This window comes from Rosa chinensis, chromosome 1, assembly GCF_002994745.2.
Source record: "Rosa chinensis cultivar Old Blush chromosome 1, RchiOBHm-V2, whole genome shotgun sequence".
In the NCBI taxonomy this organism is placed as follows: domain Eukaryota; kingdom Viridiplantae; phylum Streptophyta; class Magnoliopsida; order Rosales; family Rosaceae; genus Rosa; species Rosa chinensis.
The window spans coordinates 48,421,999-48,444,175 of NC_037088.1; the positions used below are offsets into that span (position 1 = coordinate 48,421,999).

The following is a 22,177-nucleotide window of genomic DNA, read 5'->3' on the forward strand; positions in this document are numbered from 1 at the left end:
ATCAAACCGCATTATTAGGTGATCGACAAAACTTGCCGTCTACAATGCAGACAGTCGGTCTCCCGTCGATCCACATCGTCCTAGCTAACTTGCAACTTTTTCTACACATTGTGCTTTTAACCTACTTTATCCTTTTTCACTGTAAAGAGCTGTAACTATCCTCAGTCACTTGCATTCCATGTTGCCCTGGACATGCCTACCTTGTGAATACATGTTATAGTAGCCAACCATTCATAGCACCAAGATCAAATATTCAAACCCTAACCCCAACCATATTAATTTCCACCTCAACATCTATCCAGGACCCCACCTAATAATTTCTCTAATTTCCATACCCAACCAACTCTAATTTCCACCCCCAACTCCCTCATTTAAAACCCCTGCGCGCTTTTCCCCTCTCTCAGACAAGTAAGCACCAAACCCTCAAAACCCTCATTTTCAGTTTCACAGAGAGAGAGAGAGCTTTCAGCTATGGCGTCGAGGAAGCAAGGGCGGAGCTTCCCGTCGATCACGCGGTGCGACACCAGCGAAACGGCGTCGTACGAGTCCATCGCGGCCGATCTCGACGGCACTCTCCTCATCTCCCGCAGCTCCTTCCCTTACTTCATGCTCGTCGCAATCGAAGCCGGCAGCCTCCTCCGCGGCTTCGTGCTTCTTCTCTCTCTTCCGCTCGTCATCGTCTCGTACCTCTTCGTCTCCGAAGCCCTCGGCATCCAGATCCTCATCTTCATCTCCTTCGCCGGCCTTAAAGTCCGCGACATCGAGCTAGCCTCACGCGCCGTCCTCCCCAGGTACACGCGCTTAGGATAGGGATGCATAACTAATTGCTTCGTTACGAGTAGTTGTTGTGTGTATTCTGAGTTGTTATGTGATTGATTTGTTAGGTTTTACGCGGCGGATGTGAGGGCGGAGAGCTTCGAGGTGTTCGACAAGTGCAAGAGGAAGGTGGTGGTCACGGCGAATCCGACGCTGATGGTGGAGCCGTTCGTGAAGGATTTTCTCGGCGGAGATAAGGTGCTCGGCACTGAGATCGAGGTGAATCCGAAGACGAAGAAGGCGACTGGTTTTGTGAAGAAGCCGGGGGTTTTGGTAGGGAAGTTGAAGCGTGCGGCTATTGAGAAGGAGTTCGGAAATGAAGTGCCGGAACTTGGGATCGGAGACCGGAGCTCCGATCACGATTTCATGGCTATTTGCAAGGTTCGTTTCCTTTCCCGCAAGTTTGCTCTTTTTATTTATTTATTTTTTAATTAAGTAGTCAAATCATTGGGACCCATTGTGATAACCATTTCCAACTACTTTGCCAGCTCAAATGGCAAGTGGTCTAGCAAAGTTATAAATGAGAGTCAAGGAAATAACTACCTTAGTTATGAAGTTCATTCATACATCTCACATGAATCACATGGAATCCAATCATTGATATGTACTTCATGAAAGACCCATTGTTCTCTAGTAAAATGAAGTGATCGCTTATCTACTATTACATTTGGAGGCATTTTTCTGAGTCTCTCCACAATATTATGTCAAAATCGTCACATATTTCGTGTGAGATAGAACTTAATCGATAAGAAATATGTTATTATATTACCGCTATTCGATTTGAATTTTAGAATTCATTTAGAGATAAACTGATTAAATCAAACTTCTCATCTAACCCGTCACTGTAATGCGATTGTGACCCTGAACAAATATGTTAATCATGTCCTTCATACTGTGCGTCACTCGGATTACAAATTGTGCTGATTTTCGTGAAATTTGTGTTTAATTAGTTCTAGTTACCTATTTATTGATCATGTTGATATACATATATATCTATGGATCACTTTGATTACAAATTGTGCTTCACTTTCTATAGCTAGCTGTATTATATTATGGTTTAGTTTTTGCTCATTATGGTTTCAATGTTGAGCAGGAAGGCTACATGGTTCCCCCAAGCAAATCAGCACGCCCAGTCCCGTCGGACCGCCTAAAAAACCGGCTCATCTTCCACGACGGCCGCCTCGTCCAGCGCCCCGACCCACTCAACGCCATCATTACCTATCTCTGGCTCCCATTCGCCTTCGTCCTTTGCATTATGCGCGTCTACATCAACCTCCCCCTCCCCGAAAGCATCGTTCCCTACACCTACGCCATGCTCGGAATCAAGCTCAAAATCCGCGGCAACCGCCCCCCACCACCTTCCCCAGGCACACCAGGAAACCTCTACGTCTGCAACCACCGCACCGCCCTCGACCCCATCATCATTGCCATTGCCCTAGGCCGCAAAGTCTCGTGTGTCTCCTACAGCGTCAGCCGCCTCTCTCGGTTCCTCTCCCCCATCCCCACCATCGCTCTCTCCCGCGACCGTGAGGCTGACGCTGCTCGCCTCACCGCCCTTCTCCAAAAGGGCGACCTCGTCGTGTGTCCGGAAGGCACCACGTGCCGGGAGCCGTTCCTGCTTCGTTTCAGTGCTTTATTCGCAGAAATGAGCGATAGGATCGTCCCGGTGGCGATGGACTGTAAGCAGAGCATGTTCTACGGCACCACCGTGAGAGGTGTTAAGTTTTGGGACCCGTACTTCTTCTTCATGAACCCAAGGCCGACTTACGAGGCGACGTTTCTCGACCGGCTGCCGGACGACATGTCGTGCAAGGCGGGGAAGTCGGCAATCGAGGTGGCGAACTACGTGCAGAAGGTGCTGGGTGATGTGCTGGGGTTTGAGCGCACTGGGTTAACTAGAAAGGACAAGTACTTGTTGCTGGGGGGAAATGACGGAAAGGTGGAGTCCATGTACAACGGGAAGAAGTGAATGCGAGGGCGTAATGATCATTTGAATTGGTAGAAGGAATTGGGGTGTTTTACTAATCGCTAGGTGAAAGCTCTACTGAGATTTAGTGAAGCTCTCTGTTGGCATTGCTGAAGGGTTCCAGGTGGGTATATTGGTATAAGTGTAGATGAATTCAATGTTCAGAAGTTGCTTAATGAGATTGATTTGATCAGCATGATATCAAAACTGTTTCTTGTTGGAATATGGAAAATTTGTAATAATATTTTCTACTTTTCTAGCGTTCTTATCTTCCCTCTTTTGCAAATACTAATAGTTTTATGCCGGCCTATGTAACGAAAAATATTTGGTTCTCACCATGAAAATAAATTCTAAAATCCTTATAAACTCCTCACGGCCTCACTCATATAATACCCAAGAACACAATAATCACCGAGGAGATTTTTCCTCTTAACACTACTTTTTCCTTCCACTCTCGTGCGCAACCCACAATTAAGCTCATTCTCATGCTTTGAAGACCAAGTTATGACTTGCCTATATTTCACAATTATATCACAATATTAACTAAGCCATATGTTATAGTGGGTACTACAGGGTTTGGCATAGACAATCTTTCTCTTCGGCCTTCTAGTGGGTTGCTTGATGAGCTCGAAATGAGTTCTCAAAATTAACCCTGTTGACAGTTGTTAGTATATAGCAAGTAGAGATCGTTCTATCCGGGGATTGAGGGTGCTCCTGTCATTTATACGTCAAGAAAAGAATATTAATTATAGAAATACAATATCTACGAAAATTACAAAGAATTAAGAGGGGATTTCGAAAGTTTGTGTCTAAATCTAACTACTAAATATTATACAAGTCATCAAACAAATTTGAATCAAAGTAGAAGTAGATGAATGGAGGAAGTAGAGATATAATTAACAACCATTAACACATTAAGCAGATTATCAAAGATAATTTCGAATCAAACATATCATAGAAAGAAATCAGTCAAGAACAAACCATGAACGCATGCATAAGTTCTTATTACTTCCCTTAATTAGATTAACTAGATGAACGCACCATAATTAATCCTATTAATCATGCAAAGCTAGTGAGTGATCAATTCCCCAACAAAACACAATTAACGCATTAAGAACATGTGGAAGTTTGATTGATTTAAGCAAAGACGACAAGTTAGAACGCTAATCTTATCATGCAAAGCTCATTGTTGATTTACCTAAGGAATTATAGGTTTTCCACTTAGCAATTAAGATCTAGAATGCTAGCATATCTTAATTTGGATGCAATTACATGCTTATAATTCTAAGTTGCGCACCAAAGAACATAATCACATAAAAGGTGGGATTGAAGCACAAAATCAACAAACAATCATGACATATATGAAACTGAAAATTATAATCTAAAAAACCTAAAACAAAACATGCTTCATGGTTATTGGAAATCAATCTTTAACATCCAAACTTTAACCTAACAAGAATTCGAAACATCCAAAATAACAAAACAAAAATCTGTTTTGAATTACAAGAAAAGAAAACCGAAATTAAACTAGAAAAGGACATGGTTACACTTTTGAAGATCTCAAGAACGCAAGAAAGCTTCAAATGTGGTGGAGGCAAGATGAGGACCACGGCAAGGAGATGTTGATGGAGCTTGATCACGACTTCTTGACTTGAAGAGAGGATGATGAAATTTTGAGAGAGAAAAGGGGAGGATTGCGTATTTGATTCAGGGTTTGTTGATATTTTGAATGAGAGAATGTGTTCAGTGGTCGTTATTGATGCTCCTATTTATAGGAGGATGGCAACTTAGTCTCCAAGTCTTCAAAAATGATCCACACAGCATTAGTCAATCAGATAACGCCATGTCAGCTCTACTAATACATCCAACCAATAAGAAACCTCCAATTTAGCACCTTGATTTAGGGAGATTATTTTTGAATTAATTGCATAATTATTTTCTGATTTATCTCCTCAATTTCAGCTAAGAATGAATGTGGACATCAAGGAATGTATCTAGTTGCACCACATAGCTCCAACCAATAAATTAATGCCACGTCAGCTCTGCCATGTCACTCAACCAATCAGGAAGCTCCAAAATAACTCCATAATCTTTCCAAATATATTATTGCTAATTTTCCCAAGATTTAATCTGATTTTATCTCTTAATTTTCGGCCAAAATAATCTTGAGTGAAAATAGGAATGAATCTGGACTTGTTTTGGACCTTTTCTCCCTTAAATCTCTCCATGGCATCATTATCCTTGATCCTCGCTTGATTTTTGACATTAACTCCACAATTTCCCATGGCAAAATCAGATTTAATTCCCAAAAATATCTCCAATGTCATCTTTTTGCCATGTGGTCTCCTAATGCCTTCAGGTTTCCTAGCCTCATCAGGATTTCTGCGTTGACTGGGATTCCTAGTTGGACTAGGAAAACTCCATTTCCTCATTTCTGCATCTTTTTAGCTCATTTCCTACGTTTGAAGTTCATTTCTACCTAAATACAACAAAGTAAGTTAGAAATGACATTGTTAAAGGGATAACTAAGTAAAATGTAGGGAAAATGATACTAAAAACATAGAAAATATTACTCCGATCATTGCTCTGGTTCTAGTTTTGGGTCAGCAAAAAGTCTGCCTGTGGCATAGACGAGCATTAATGGCCTTCTAGTGGGGCGTTTCCTATCTAGTTTTGGGTCGGAGGCGATTGCGTGTTGGAGCATTAATGAGTTGACGGTGCTAATGATAGGACGGTGACGGTGTTGGATTTCCTTTAGTCCTAGGTCTGACTGTCCAACAATCCTTTTGGTCAGGTTCGAAGCAACGACAAGTGTTGGCCAGGTGGATTCTGGGTGGGAGTTAGTGTTCTTGGCTGACGAGAGGTGAAATGTTATGGTTTCTCTACTCCAACACATCTTGTTGTTTTTGCCATTTTTTCTGGTGCTAGTTTAGTCTTTTTAGTTAAGTCTTTTCTCTAGTGTGTTTTGGAGTCGGGGCCTAGTTTGGCTTCAACCGTGTGTCAGTATAGATGTCCACCGTGACGTCTCAAGTGGGAAAGTTTCGGTTGAAGCTTTTAATTCTCATTCTCATTGTAATCTTCGTTTTTATTAATGAAGTTCTTATTTGATAAAAAAAAAAAAAAAAAACTAAGCCATATGTTGAAATTAAGCATTTGCATGAAGATGAGAACTAATTGATCTCAATACTACTAGCAACGTGTGACGTTGACTCTGGAGAACAACTAAACCCCACCACCTCCATGCTTCTGCGCATCTCGGCAACATATTCGGAAACAATAATAACAAGCTCCCTAAGAAACTTAACATTACAGTACAATAATTTTCTTCCTCGTCCAATCTTGGGATGAAATCTGCTGTCCCCAAAAACCATGTGCCAAGCCTGTCTCCATATTTTGATTGGTCCATTATGATTAAAAAATGAAAGAAAGATTAAGATAATGATTTTTTTAATCAATCTAAGCCAATCAAAACATGGGGATAGTGTTGGGAGAGGGTTTTTGGGACAGCAGATTTCCTTCCTCCAATCTTTTAACTATTTCTCACATAAATTCTTCCAAATCTATTGCTAGTGTTGACCTTTTGTACAATCAAATAGAAATTCCCAAGGGCGCCATATTCTAGGAGCCCAAACTATCTGGAGAACTTCCGAATTGCTGGATGCATTTTAAAGGTTTAATCTTTCTTGATTTGAGTAACAATGCATTTTCCGGAAAAATTCCTACCACAATGGGAAAGTTAATTTCCATTGAGTCATTGAAACTAGATAACAATAAATTTGTGGGAGATTTTCCTTCCTTGAAGAATTGCCAAGATTTAAAAGCTTTTGATCTTGAAAACAACAAATTTTCAGGACCTAAAATCATTATATTATCTAAAATCATATGTAGAGAAATCAATCTTAGAGATTCTTTAATTAGCCAATTAATAAATAAATGATGGATTTGCTCGATTGGTTTTATGATCAAATGATTCCCAATTTGATTAGCTTATTGCGGAGATAATCTAGTTGTATACTTTCAGACCATCGATCGCGTATGAAAAATACGCATAGTTTTATTTGTGAAGAACTAAGACACACAAAAAATAAATAGAAAATTTCATACAAGTAATAGACCAAATTAAACAAAAAAAAAAAAAAAAACAGAAAACCCATCTTGCAGTAGATTTATACAAATAAGAACACAATGCCCAGGCCCAAGGAGAATGAAGTAGACATACTCTCTGAGATTTCATGCATAATTACGAATGAATACAATGTTTTGTTAAAATTACTGCGATGTCGTTGTCAAAAGATTATGACTTTTTTCTCAGCTCCCTCCGTTCATTGACGGAGACATAAACCTCTCTCTCTCTCTCTCTCTCTCTCTCTCTCTCTCTCTCTCTCTCTCTCTCTCTCAACCATTTCAGGTCACAATCTCTAAGTTTGTTCACTCTTCACCCCAAAGCCCATTCCTCCTCCTTACTCCTCAAGCAATTCTCCACTCCTAATCGCCGGTTTTCGGTCAACACCACCGTGATTGAGGCTCTCGCCGTTGGCGACATGAACATGGCGTGGCTCAACATGTGCCACAACACGCTCGATTAACACCGCACCTTGTTTGAGCGCGTAAGGAAGCTCAACGAGGACAAGGGCTATGCCATCGCCACTATGATGAACACAGAAGGTAGTGAGATTCACATCTTGGCAGCGCTTCTTCTATCAAAGCCGAGGTTCGTTTTCTGTTGTGGAATTTTACCTTGTTATCAACTTACCTTGAAATTGTTCCTATTGAATATAATGATTAAGAAGGGATTGGGAATGAAATAGAATCAGACTAGTTCTTAAAAGATATAAAACACTAGCGATGTTGGATTTGAAACACATTAAACAATGTAATGTTCTTGAATTTCAAGTGTTTAATTAGTCATTTGAAAGACATTAACTTTTGGTTTTCCTTGATTTAATCAAGCAATTTCACTATCCAATGTTAACCGGCAATTTGAAAGGCATTTTTTCTCCATCCTTAAAACAGTAGCGGAGCTAACCATCAATATTGTCTTAATCTTCAAGCAGTAGCAGAACTGAAGGAGTATGAGTGCAATAGCAGAACTAACCTTCAATATAGTCTTAATCTTCAAGTAATAGGAGAACTGGAGGAGTACGAGTGCAGTAGCAGAACTGGAGGAGTACGAATGCGGTAGCAGAACTGGATGAGTACGAGTGCGGTAGCAGAACTGGACGAGTACGAATGTGGTAGCCGAACTGGACGAGTATGAATGTGGTAGCAGAACTAGAGGAGCAGGAGTGTAGTAGTAGAAATTGACGAGTATGAGTGCATTAGCAGAACTGGACGAGTACCAATGTAGTAGCAGAACTAGAGGAGTATGAGGCATTAGCAGAACTGGACGAGTATGAATGTAGTAGCAGAACTAGAGGAGTATGAGTGCAGTAGCAGAACTGGACAAGTACGAATGTAGTAGCAGAACTAGAGGAGTATGAGTGCAGTAGCAGAACTGGACGAGTACGAGTACAATAGCAGAACTGGATAAGTACGAATGCAATAGCAGAACTAGATTAGTACGAGTGCAATAGTAGAACTAGACGAGTACGAATGCAATAGCAGAACTAGATCAGTACGAGTGCAATAGCAGAACTAGACGAGTATGACTGCAGTAGCAGGATTGGACGATTGTCTAATATGGTTTCTCTGTTTTGTTTTTTTTCTTGTTTGATGTTGTTTCTCTCTCTTCATTTGAACAAAAAAGAGTTTGAATTAAAGAAATAATAAATATTTAGTTATCCATGTAAATGTTAGAATTGTAAATATCTTATTGATTATAACAACTTGTCCTTATCTGTAAAATTTTGTCTTTATAAGCTCTGAATAAACTTGTAGGAATATATTTTTGAATTCATCTTTTATCAAGGGCTTATGTGTGATTTGCTAAAAAATAAAAGAGTTACATTATAAGGAAATCAAACCCTTGATCTAATCTAACCTTAACTCACCACTTTCGCTATTCGTAAAGCTTCTCAACTGATTTTGGACAAGAATATATTGTAGTATTGGACAATTTATTTTGAATTTTTTATAAAATAAATATAATTTATTTTGAATTTTTTATAAAATAAATATAATTTATTTTGAAAAAGAAAATGTCAGTGGCACGTCGTTTTTGACCCTCACAACTATAACGTTCCTTCGAGTTCATGGACTCCGCTCACTCCTTAAAGTCCTCTTCGTCGCTAAGTCCGACTCCACACTACTAGAAAACAGGCCTATGGCCATAACCATTAATCTGTGGCTATTGAGTCTGTTTGAGCCCAAAAGTAATCTTGGCAAGATCCTTTGGTGGATTTAGCATAGTGGGCCGATACCTGCGGCCCAAAAATAAGCCTACTTGGGTTTGGGTTACATCTTCGCCCATTCCGTAATCCATAAGGAAAACGAAACCTTATTGGAGTCAAGTAGCAGAGATTGAATAGGAAACTTCAATCAATAATCCTTCTGTAGCAAGGAACAGTCGAAGACCTAGGTATAAATACTAGGGTTCGAGGACATAACAAGGATCTCTCTCAAATCAACTAATCCCAGCGATTACAAAGCCTCCCCGGAGCAAACCTTCAACCTCGTTGAAACCCGGTGACTGTGCTTCCAGTCCTAGTCTCCTCGCGAGCCAACTGTCAGTACTACTGCCACCGACACAACCAGCGAAGCAGGGGTAACGCCCTCGCAACCCAGCGAAGCTAAAGTCACGCTTTAGCAAAACCCGTGCTTTCTCACAACTTCCCAGTGATTGCTCTGCTTAGTCTACAATACTAAGTATCGATACGGTGAACGCGAAGAGATCACACCCAAAGTCCTTATCCGTAAGGCAAAAGTCCTTTCCCGAAAGGCTAGAGAAGAACCCTGTGACGAGGTTGGTGCTCTCCTCGTCCACAGCGCTTGAAAAAGAAGTCAGGTCAAGGGACTACCCCGACGACTGCACCCCGCGGTGCTGGCACGCCTGCGCAATCACTCTCTCAAAAGAGACAGTTTGCACCCCTACAGGATTTTCGCGTCAAACATTTTGGCACGCCCAGTGGGACTCTGCAGTAGTGTCTTTTCGTGAACGTAGCCATTGGGAAGTCTAGCGAAAACCCTTACCAAAAGGTTTACGCTAACTGCTCAAGACATAAGACCTCCAGTTACAGACCGCACTCTCGCGCGGACTGTCGTGGTCTTTCCGAAGAACAAGTGGCTCAGCGATTGGCTTACCCCACCTGTTCATCCAACATGTCAACTGAACAAGGAAAGGATCATCCGGCCACTACTGAGGGCCAGAATGTCAATACCAATCAGGTCAGCGAACCTGTTATCCCCACTACCGCTACTACCACAGTGGGAAGTGGGGACGGAGAGGCTTTCGTTCCAAAGCCTATTAAAGAGGGAGCGACCTCCGAAGTCAGGTTCGTAATCATCATAGAGAATATCGAAAGCCATCGCAAGAAGATGGACACTGACTTCGCCAGAGAGACCGCAAAAACGGAGAAGCTTATACAAGAAATAGATCAGCGAATTATCCGCCATGCTGAGGAAACTAGGCAGCAGATCGCACAGTCAGAGAGTGCGGTGAAGGCACATGCTGCGAGCGTCGCTAGCGAGCAGAACCGGCGTCAAAAAGAGATTTTGGAGGCTATCGCCGACCAAACCAAACAGACCGCGTCAGACATGGCAGGTCTTCGCAAGGACGGTGCCAACCTGGCAACTGAAGTGGCCATGCAGAGAGCTGAATTGAACCAAGCGAGAGAAGTGTTGAACAAAACTTTAGGGGATTCTAATGCTATCCTTGGCTCTCTTGGCCAGCCATCCGGTTCAGGAAAGTACGTGCCACCAAATCAGTGCGAGAAGGCTAATAATACCGCTTCTGCCTCAGCTACAGTTACTGCTACGCCACTGAGGGATAAAGAGCAAGCGTTGGTCATCGGTGGCTGCAAGGAAAAGCCTACTTCGTCGGGCGGACAGGCCACCAGACCAAAGCATCAGGCTTCGAAAGGTGCAGGAACTTCATCTGAGCCCGCCACGTTCGTCTAATACGACAGCGACGGAACAGAAATGGTATATCAAGAGCTGCCAGGGAGTTATTACGGGCTCGACCAGACCGGTACCCCGATCAAGATAACGGCCTTGTCGAAGGAAGAGATTAAGCCAGCGATGACTCTTCAGCAGCAGGCTACTACCCGTGTGGCACACGTCGAAGGGGGATCGACAACGGTGAACCAGGCAACACCTATGCAAGCTGCTCGCCAAACTATGGCAGTACCACCCCCCCTCCGGGTCCAGAATATGTAAGACGCGATGAAGTAGAGGAGATGATCAGATTGGCTAACCCTAGGGCCCAGCCAGATGGGGTCTATGAGGGACCTTTCCCGCCACATATCATGCTCGCACCCTTTCCCCGAGGCTATAAGAACATAATATTTTCTACTTTTTCAGGGGAAGATACTGAGGACGCGGCGACGCATCTGGCCAGGTTTAGGGTACAGTGCGGCCAGTACCAGAATGATGATATCCTTAAATGCAGGATTTTTGGCACTTCTCTATCAGGCGCTGCCTTCAGATGGTTTTCCAAGCTTCGGCCAGGAACAATGGCTGATTGGCCTACAATGGAACTGCTCTTCCGCGAAACTTTCGGAACTATCGAGCCCGAAGTAGACCTGGCCTCTCTCACCCAGATGGCCCAGCAGCCTACAGAATCAGCGGTGGCCTACCTTCAACGCTTCCAGATCCAGAAAGCTAAGCTAAACGTCATCCTGCCCGAAAAGGAGTTAGTCAAGTTGGCGGTGAAAGGTTTGGAACCACGTCAACGGAAGAAGCAGCACGGCAGCATGATTCAGTCGATGGGAGAACTCATCACAGAGGTGGGAAGCTTCGAGCATCTCCTTAGAGAGACGGATGCAAGGAAAAACGCTTCTAGAGGGACATATGTGCAAGGGAAACATCGTACCGTATCAGCCCTGAGCTACCAGCCGTCGACCTATGACCCTTATTACCATCATAGCACTGAAGAAGTGATCCAAGATGATAAAGAGGAAGAGGAAAATGATATAGCGGCCTACGAGTTAACCGGGAAAAAGAGTCCATCATTGAAGCAGCTCAAAATTTCCAAGGCGCCCGTTAAGCTCAAATCAATGGCCTTCACCAAACCTGAGTTCGCAACATATACATATGATGCCAACAAGGCCCATGAGATCCTCGACGAAATGATTGCTGCGAAGATGGTGAAGACTGATTTTGGACCTTTTCCTCGACCGGAGCAGCTGAGGGGGAAGAAGTATTGCAAGTTCCATAATTTGTGGAATCATAACACTGCAGATTGCGTGAAACTCAAAGACCAGATTCAGGTATGGCTTAACAATGGTAGTTTGCAGGTGGAAGCTCCAGTCACGGCGGCAGCGCTAGTAGACTTGGATCCCTTTCCTGATACTGGGATTAACATGGTCGATGTAAACTGGACCAAACAGCAGCAACGGAAACCCACTCTCGATTTGGGCTCAAATGAGCAAGGGGAGAAGTCCGCCGCAGGCTGGACACCGGTAAGGGGCAAGGCTGAAACAAAAAGCCAGGCCTCGCCAGTGGTCTTATGCTCGCGATGCAAGGAAGAGTGCGGCATTCAGGTGTCGCATGAAGAGGTCGAGCAGGCATTTCACTTTGGTTCTCTCCCACCGGTCAAGTGGGCTTCATCTTCTCGGAACTATCAGCCTTCCAGCCCAAGAGAAAGAGAGAAAATGGAGTCATCACCATCCCCAAAGGATTCCAACTTGTTCAAGAAGCTGAGAGCAGCCGCGAGCAATCAGAAACAAGAGGAGAAGGCCAGGACCGCGTGCAAGAATATTCTGACCAAGCCCTACATCCCTCCTGCCTCAGCTAATACAATCAAGGAAGGCAAATGGTACACCAGGGAAAAGGGGAAGGCAGTGGAGATAAGCTCTTCCAAGAAAAGGAAGCTGCAGCGCAGGTTTGGAGAAGCCAAGCGCGCACTAAAGGCCCTTGACCAGGGCTTGATCAAGCCTTCACAACTGGTCAAATCACCTGAGCAGTATCAAAAGGAAATGGAGGCACTCGCGGCCAAGCCATTAATGGCCCCCCGCAGCCTCTGGAAACAAGCAACAGGGGCAGACAAGCCCAGTGTTTTTTGCAGGATCACTGAAGAAAGGATACCTCCGATGCCTCGAACTGAAACTTCACCGGCAAGGCGACCTCATGTCAGGCGCAGGTTATTTCGCGAAGAAGCAGAGGCTAAACCTTCGGTTTTTCAGAGACTGGGGGGCAAGGAAAGGACTGCCGAGACTTTACAGTGGAGGCCAAAAAGGGTCCAGAGTGTAGTGGTCTCATCCCCCAAGGTCAGCACTGAAGGAGAACCAAAGCCAGACTCACTCGAGTAGACACCTGTAGTACAAGAGCGCGAGCAGTGTGAGGTAAAAGGCCTTACGGAGGAGTCATTAGTCGATCGCTTGGCTAAGCAATTCAACACTGCCGTCCCTGTCAACGAACCCAAGCTTGATCTGGAAACTGACGCGGAGGAGACGGATATGACTGATATATCCTGCAACATGGTTTTCGTACTACCCGCGCGGTATGCATTACCGGTTGCAGCTCAGGACTGCGTTGAAGAAGGAGAAAATAGTTTGCAGCCGTTGCAGATCACATCGGCAGTCACGACACCTGTGGAGGAAGTCGTGCTCCTTGAGACAGGGGAGGCTCATAACACAGAGTTCTTCATGACTTTCACTAAGCCAACACCTGCTATGGTCCAACACATGAGACCACTGTATATCACAGCAGATGTGAGCGGCACCAAAGTTAGCAAGATCATGGTTGACACCGGCGCGGCTGTGAACGTCATCACCACCAGAACCATGCACTTGCTCGGAATCAAGAGAGAGAAGATCCAGTCTACATCTCTTACACTTAAGAACTTCGCAGGGACTGTAACAAAAACCTTGGGACTTCTTTTCCTGCGCATCAAGGTTGGCCCAGCTGAGGGAGTTTATGCTTTCTTTGTGACAGACTATTATGCGGCCTACAGTGCTATTCTGGGCCGAGACTGGATCCATAGGAGCTATTGTGTTCGGTCGACTCTTCATCAGGAGCTTGTAATGTGGAACCGGAAGACAGATAAAGCGGAGGTGATTAAAGCGGATCCTCGTCCATTTCCCGTTTCCGCAAACTATGTAGATGCCAGATACTATTTGGAGCCTATCACTCCATTGCAGGTTGGTGGCATCGATGATAAGGGCCGCCCCACAGGGGTGACGGCCTCTGAATTGGCACAGTGGGGGCTTACGCTCGCAAAAGAAGGCTTGGAGAGGCCTGGCCACGCTGTGCCCAAACCCTTAGATGATTAATGGATTACGACCTTCCAGAAGGAGGGATAGAGGCCTTCCACTCACTGTACGAAAGACTATCATCGTACTTAGTGGAAAGAGAGGCATATGATCGGATCGCGACCTTAGAGGTCGTCCATGAAGAGCTCTCTGACCAGGAACAAGATGCTGAGGTCGATATCCAGCTCGCTCCAGCAGCGCTGGATGACACACCCCCTAAGGTCAGAGATCCTACCGAGAAAATCAATCTTGGAACAGCAGATGAGCCTATGGAAGTGGCCATCAGCTCTTACTTGGAGCCTAGCGAGAAACAGAGGCTCATTGAGTTATTACATGAATTCAAAGACTGCTTCGCGGCGAAGTACGAGGATATGCCAGGCCTGTCACCAGATTTGGTGTGCCATCAATTACCAACACTCCCTGACAGGAGGCCTGTGAAACAAGAGCCACGACGAATGAACTCTGAAACCCAAATCCTCGTCAAAGAGGAAGTCGAGAAAATGCACAAGTCCGGCGTTATCAGGGTAGCCAAATACAATCAGTGGCTATCTAATATCGTGCCAGTTCGCAAGAAGAATGGCAAGATAAGGGTCTGCGTTGACTACAGAGACCTTAATGTCGCTACACCTAAAGATGTCTACCCTATGCCGGTCGCGGATATGTTAGTAGACTCTGTAGCAGGACATGAATTATTATCTTTCATGGACGGCACCGCGGGGTATCACCAGATTCCAGTCGCAGAAGAAGACAGACATAAGACCGCATTCCGTTGTCCAGGCTTCGTGGGTGTTTTTGAATATGTGGTTATGCCTTTTGGACTGAAGAATGCCGGAGCAACGTATCAGAGAGCCATGAACCTAATCTTCCACGACATACTGGGGAAGATTTTAGAGGTCTACATCGATGACATGGTGGTGAAGTCACAGAGGAAGGGTGACCACATCACCAATCTCAGGAAGGTGTTTGAGCGCATGTGACAACACAAGCTCAGGATGAATCCAGCCAAATGCGTTTTTGGGGTTCGAGCAGGCGATTTTCTCGGATTCATTGTTCACCAGAGAGGAATCGAAGTCCCTGAAGACAAAGCGAGCGCGGTCATCAATGCTACCGCCCCACGAACAAAGAAGGAGTTGCAGCGCTTGCTGGGTAAGATCAACTTTCTGAGACGTTACATCTCTAACTCTGCAGGTAAAATCCAGCCCTTCTCCCCATTGCTGAAATTACAGGGACAGGCTGAGTTCGTGTGGGAGCCTAAACATCAGGAGGCTTTCGACAGAATCAAGACCTACCTCGCAAGTCCGCCTGTGCTAGTTCCACCTAGGGCTGGAATTCCGCTGAAGTTATACATTTCAGCGGCTGAGGCTTCCATTGGCAGCCTGCTCGCTCAGGATGATGAAGGAGGTATCGAGCATGCTATATTTTACCTCAACCGGACTTTAACAGATTGTGAGACAAGGTACACCCCTATGGAGAAACTGTGTCTGACTTTGTACTTCTCAGCGTGCAAGTTGCGACACTACATGTTATCCTTCACTACCTGCATCATCGCTCAAACTGATCTAGTCAAATACATGTTGTCGCGGCCTATTTTGAGAGGCCGCATTGGCAAGTGGGTACTGGCCCTTTCAGAATTTTCGCTACAATCCGTACCTCAGAAAGCTGTTAAGGGGCAGGCTATCACGGATTTTCTGGCACATCATACTACGTTGGAGATACCCACGTTGAAGGAGTTGGAAATAGCATCAGTCACTATGACGCGGCCAGATTTGGCGCGCATCCCGGAATACGCGGTTTGGTACCAAGCAACAGTCTCCTTGCAGCCCTGGTTATTGTTCTTCGATGGCTCCAGAACCGAAACATTGGCCGGAGAAGGGATTGTTCTGGAAAATCCAACTGGCAATCGTTTCTCTTACTCCTTCCAATTAGAGTTCAAATGCACGAACAACCAGGCAGAGTATGAAGCTCTTATTATTGGGCTAGAAGTCTTACTGGAAATGGGCGTAAGGGACGTTCAGATCCGCAGCGATTCTCAGCTCGTTATAAACCAGCTTCAAAACGTATATCGATGTGCAAGTTGGCTACTCATGCCGTATTTGAATCGTGCCATTGAGCTTTTGGATCAGTTTGACGATGTCGGTTTGGAGCATATTCCCCGCGAGCGCAATTTCGCTGTCAATGAGCTCGCTCAACTGGCCACCGGCATTACATTGAAGTATGGTGTTCGCGAGCGTCTTTTGAAAGTTGAGCGTCGCACACTGCCTTCATGGCTCGCACGACCTGATCCACCAGATGATCCAGTGGTCGCGGTGCTAGAACCTATAGATGTGGATTGGCGCATCCCACTGGTTACTTACCTCAAGCGCCCAAACCCCATAGCTGACAGGAAGATTCGTTTTCTTGCTCTAAACTATTTCCTCAGGGGTGACGAGTTGCGACGCCGTGGGGAAGATGGCATGGACTTTCGGTGTGTCTATGGTCGCGAAGCTAAACGATTAATGCGTGAAGTGCACACAGGGATTTGTGGGGCTCATCAGGCGGGACCCAAGATGCGATGGCTTATTAGGCGACTTGGTTATTACTGGCCTAGCATTCTAAAGGATTGTATTGCATTCGCCAAAGGATGCCAAGATTGTCAAGCACATGGTCCAGTCCAGCATGTTCCTAACATTCCCATGCAGCCTATCATCAAGCCTTGGCCTGCGCGAGGCTGGGCATTGGACTTGATTGGGATGATCCATCCCCACTTTTCTCTCCAACATAAGTTTATCATTGTCGCTACTGACTTCTTCACCAAATGGGTTGAAGCGGAGCCATTAAAGGAGGCCTCCGGCGCCACCATTCGCCAGTTTATCTTTCATAACATTCTCTGCAGGTTTGGCATCCCTGAGGTGCTCGTTTCAGACCGGGGGGCAGCGTTCATGGGAGGTCCCGTCGAGCAACTAATCACTGATTTTGGCATCCAATTCGTCCACAGTACCCCGTATTACGCTCAGTCCAACGGCCAAGCGGAAGCTAGCAACAAGATAATTATTACCCTACTAAAGAAGATGCTGGCAAAGAACCCTCGACAATGGCACGATACTTTGTACGAGACACTTTGGGCTTATCGCACTTCTAAGAGGAGTCCCACCGCGACGACACCGTATGCACTTATGTTTGGTCACGACGCTGTGTTACCTTTGGAGATTAACGTTCATTCCTTACGCGTCCAAGAGCAACATCATTTGATCGGCAAGGACTATGTCTAGGCAATGTGGCAGGAGCACGAAGATTTAAGCGAGCAGCGGTTAGCGGCTTTGGATAATCTGGTCATGGAAAAGCAATATATCGCTCGCACTTGTGATAAGCGGACACATGGTCGTAGTTATAAAGAAGGAGAGCTCGTTTGGAAAGCCGTTTTTCCTTTTGGCGAAAAATTGACCGGTCGCGGTAAGTGGACTCCTCGCTGGGAAGGACCCTTTGTTATTCACCGCATTTTGGAGCGCGGGGCTTTTCACCTCAGGGACATCGATGGCGACATCCATCGCAACCCCATCAACGGACGATTCCTGAAGAAATATTATCCTAGTGTCTGGGAGTTCGACGATTCCCCGGACCAACCTTCGTCCCAAACCGGGGGACAATCATAGTTTTCCTCGGCTCGCACCACCTTTACATTTAGGCCTTCATCTCATGTGTTTGCTCCGCCGACGAACACTAGGGGGGCAACACTATATATTTCCAGGCCTTCTTTTGAGGCCTTATTTTTGCTTAATTTCATTAATTTCTTGATTAATTTCCAGGCCTGCTCTCGAGGCTTTGCTTTGGAATAATTTCTTGAGCGTGCAATTTCCAACTTTGATTGTACTTTTTCCTTGACAACGTGTGTTAAGAATATACATGGGGGCCTATACAAGAGGCCTTATTTTACAACAGTAACCTTTAACTATAAAAACATTCATTCATAAAGTGGCTTTGTGGCCAAAAGCAGTACAGATAGAAACAGTTACATTTACAATTACAAGGCCAAAAGTGGCTTAAAGAATCATAAAGATTTCAGATCTTCTAAGAGTTTCTGGATCTTGCGGTGGCAAGGAGGACATGGGCAGTACCGCTAGCACTCTTCCTCTCTTCACCCACATCCTCCTCTGATCTGAGTCGCAGCTGCTCTCATTTGTACCGGAGGAAGAGGGAAGGAAATAATCCATCCCAACCCTTCTAGTTGAGTATCCTTCGGGATGGAGTTGGTATCCAGAGCGAGCGCGACCCACAACCACATCTACCTCCAGGGGAAAAACAGAAGCCTTGTAGTCGGGCCCTGGAGGTAGACCGCGAAAGAAGAACAGTCGGCCTCAACGTGGCCTTCCGCCCTTCTTCCCCATGCTCCAGGCGGGCAGTCTGAGAAGAGGGACCCCTCAGAATCAGGTTCTGCCGCGTTAGGAGCGTGACGTGTTCTTCGGTTTGACTGAGACTGGCAAGTTCATCCAGATTTTCAGAAACCAAAGACATGCCACTGGACCTGAGATTAGGCCATGAGGCCTACCTAGGTCTTGAGATTAAGCCATGAAGCCTATGAATATGTGGCTAAGGGTGAGATCATGGGAAGAGGATTTTAGAAACTGAAGAAAGAGCAGCAAGGCTCGCGAGGTTATCTCTGGAAAAGACATGATGGCTTGGTTGCTTATTCTCCCTGAGTACAGGTATTTATAATGCCAGTCGTAGTAATCCCAACCGCGCAATGGGCAGTTGAAGTGCTTTCAACGCCATCAATGAGAGAATCAATGGAATTGAATGCCAGAATCTCGGAAATGAAAGGATTTGAAAACGCGTGGGAAGCGGAGCAGTCTTCAAGGAAACAACCGCCCACATTGGGGTTATCTTTTCAGCAGTTTCGAGGTCAGTAACTACTGGAGTTAAAGTAATAGTTGGGCCAAGCAAAGTGGGCCAAAATATAAATATTAATTATAATGTTGTTCATATAAAACAAAAAGGGCCTAGACATAAGGGGCCTAAAGTTTTCGGCTCGCATGGGTCAAGCGAAGTAAGTGTTCATCCAGACGAAAACTGGAGTCCGCAGCAGCTCGCTCCGCTTGTCTGGCTGCTTCGCGAGCCTGAGCTAAATTTTGAGACATCGCCTCGAAGGCTCCTAGCGGTTGTTCTAACAGAGGCTCTTCATGCTCAAGCTGGGCTGTCACCGCAGTCAGTTGGGCTTGCAAGTCCCAGATTTGTACCCGAAGATGATTCTGTGTGATGCGCAAGTCTTTGACGAGGACAGCTCTATTGCCTAAGAAATCGCGAGATGTCTCTGTCTGGTGTGAAAGGCCCCGATAATAGGCCTGAGCTTGCCTCGCTTGTGCAGCCGCGTTCGTTCATTCATTGATCTGCTCAGGAAGGCTTTGTAACAGTTCATATATCTCGGTGAACTCAGCCTCAGTGATAGTTCGCTCGCAGCTAAGAACCATCAAGTATTCTTGAGCTCTGGCGGACGCACCTGTCAATAAGATGTCAGGACCCAGAAGTCGCTGTAACCCATCCCTCGCTTCATCTATGACTCCTGGAGGGGTCACTTCGAGTACGCGAACAAGTCTCTCCAGCCTGGAAGGAGGCTCGGGCGGTGGAGCATCAGCAGCAGCAGTAGGGGCCTCCTGAGGCTCTATAACAGGGACCGCTTCTGGCTCCGGGTCGACATTTGCTCCTTCTCCCACTTCAGGGACATGGGGGGCAGGATCCTGGGTCACCACGTCTGCACCGATTGTGTTTGTTGGATCAGCGACAGGCACCTCTGCAGCAGTTGTTGTTTCCCCGACAGGATCAGGACTCTATGGTTAAGAAGGACTTATTAGAGTGCACAGAAAATAAAACAAACTAAGGCCTTCGGTTCAAAGTGTACCTCTGCAGCCAGGGGCTCATGCAGAATTGCTATCGGCGAGGGCTCTTGAGTTGCTTCTTCAGGGATGGGATCAAGCGCTGCCTGCATTAGGGGTCGTGTAGCGATCGGTTCCTCAGGCGGCGGGTCTGAAGGGGCTATTCTTTCGTCTAGCTTGGGCGAACTGTCGTCTATGATCTGCACCGGAATCAAAGTCAAATGCACATCGCTCGCGGTGCTGGCGGGAGATGGGAGATTAGTAGAAACCGTAGGCGTTTGAGCCTGCAGGGCATTTGAACCTTCACCAGCAGCCGAAGAACCTTCCCCAACACGTCTAGAGGACCGGCGACGAACCTACGAGCGAAACAGTTATAGGAATTGGGCGAAAAGACGGATATTTGTAGGTGTGATTTTCTTATCTCTTACCAATCGATCAGTGAGTGGTTCATCTTCTTCCCATGGGTCAGTGCGAGGGTCTGAGCGATTGCGCTTGCGAGCCAAAGTAGCGGCGACCTGCCAAAATCACAAAGTTAGACTGAACTCGCAGAGAGGCATAATCCTAAGAATAAAAGGTCCTTACAGTTTGTGGACTATCGTCGTCAGAGGAAGAATCTTCAACTTCAGGCTCTGCGAGCACCGCTTTCTGCTTTCCAGGCTGACCAGCGGCCGGGGAAGCACGTATTGTGGGAGCGCCAGAAGGTGGCGCAGTTCCCTGACACAGCGAAGGGTGAGTAGAAAGAAAGTAAAAGGAAAAATATAGAGGATAAAGCTCAGATACTTACCTCCGGAGGGGGTTCGCGGATTACAATACCAGCCTGGGCCGGGCGAGGAGCTCGCGTCTGTTATGTCACCGGGAAGAGGCTGGGATCATGTCGCACCCTCAGGGAAGCGAGCGAGCACTTCAACATCGACAGGGTAGGGGTTTTTCAGTTCTCCAAAGAGTGCTGCAAAAAGTTCGTCGTCCTGCTGAGTCCAGCAATTGACGGAGACCTATTCCCACCATGTCTCGTATCCTTCTTCAGTCCCGTCCACGGCGTCGATATTCTGAGCCCAATCAGGAAGGTCAACCAGCGCGAGCATACTTTGCGCCGGTACAGGTCTGAGAGGGGACCCGAATCTATGCTATGAAGTGTTGTAGTTCCAAGCGTCGTATAGAGGGAATGGCACCAATTGGACAAGGCCGAATTGGCGAGCAAAATGATTAGGAGCGTAAAGCTAGTAGCTGAGTTCCTCGGCAGCGATCCTGATGTCTGAGCAGGAGATCGTGCGACGAAAAGCCAAGCGTGTGTGATCAGTGTAGCGAGGATCGCCAGGAAGAAAGCCATATTCAAGTAAAGAGGGGAATCTTCTACCCAAAATTATGTCGCAGTATGGCATCTCGCTTAAAAGGTACAGGTAAGAAAAACACTCGGAGTAAGGGGGGATGAGTACCTTCCCTCGCGGCTGAACCACTGACCCAAGAGTTGGTCTGCCGGTGGAAGTAGCGGGATGTCATCGCGACGGAAGAATGGAAAGTAAGTTTGGATCTAGAAATCCAAAATCCAAAAGGGGCCAGACATGCTAGTCTCAAATGGGTGCATGGTGGCCTGGTATAACATGCGGTAGAGGGCTCCTAATACTGGTTGCCCAAGCCCGATGTTGCGGCCGTTGTAGAGGGCCGTCGCCAGAAGAGTCCAAGTACCAGTGGGTTTGCAGGAAGAGGTGCAGAATATAAACTTGCAGAGCCAATACTCCAGAAAAGCGATTCCGCCGGTCGCATTATGTTCCCGGCTGTAATACGCTAACCATCGCGGGTAGGAGCTGCTGTGGGCGCTTCAACCGTGTTGGGCCATGGTCGAAGTGAAGTTGACAGAATCAAATTGACCATGTAGATAGGGCTCGCCATCGATGGGTAGGCCAGTGATGGCGAGAATATCCAACAAAGTAATCATTTGACCAAATCTGAAGTCAAATGTGTTGGTGGCGGTATTCCAGAAACAAAGGAAAGCAGCGAGTGGCGAGCGATTGCCACCGCGAGGAAGTTTGAAACATAGGTCGATAGTATGCGTGATACCTGCTGCGTTCCAGCGAGCCAGATCCCGCGCTCGTGATGCGCGATACCAAGAAGTCTCTGCTGCACTAATGGAGGACGGCCAATGCCCTATGGTTCTGGGCGCCCCAGCTACTGAAATCTCCAGGGGTCCTTCGGAGGACTGGAATGGG

At 46.1% G+C, this 22,177-nt stretch overlaps 1 protein-coding gene and 1 long non-coding RNA gene across 2 annotated transcripts; one reads left to right on the top strand and one right to left on the bottom strand.

Moving 5' to 3' along the window:
* Positions 1 to 387: 387 nt before the first annotated feature.
* LOC112181609 (probable glycerol-3-phosphate acyltransferase 8) lies at positions 388 to 3,052 on the top strand. Its single transcript, XM_024319983.2, has 3 exons — positions 388 to 791; positions 885 to 1,197; positions 1,910 to 3,052. Exons 1-3 carry the CDS (start codon positions 472 to 474, stop codon positions 2,783 to 2,785), a joined length of 1,509 nt encoding a protein of 502 aa, XP_024175751.1. The 5' UTR covers positions 388 to 471; the 3' UTR covers positions 2,786 to 3,052.
* Positions 3,053 to 3,236: 184 nt separating this feature from the next.
* LOC121052347 lies at positions 3,237 to 4,519 on the bottom strand. The gene is made up of 2 exons (XR_005808775.1): positions 4,330 to 4,519; positions 3,237 to 3,496 (listed from the first exon to the last, which is right to left on the bottom strand). It is a non-coding gene; the product is annotated as an uncharacterized LOC121052347 (long non-coding RNA).
* Between the last annotated feature and the right edge of the window lie 17,658 nt (positions 4,520 to 22,177).

Coding starts and splice junctions, on each gene's coding strand:
- LOC112181609 (XM_024319983.2), top strand. CDS start 472: ATGGCGTCGAGGAAGCAAGGGCGGAGCTTCCCGTCGATCACGCGGTGC. Junction 792..884: donor TCACGCGCCGTCCTCCCCAG/GTACACGCGCTT, acceptor TTGATTTGTTAG/GTTTTACGCGGCGGATGTGA. Junction 1,198..1,909: donor ATTTCATGGCTATTTGCAAG/GTTCGTTTCCTT, acceptor AATGTTGAGCAG/GAAGGCTACATGGTTCCCCC.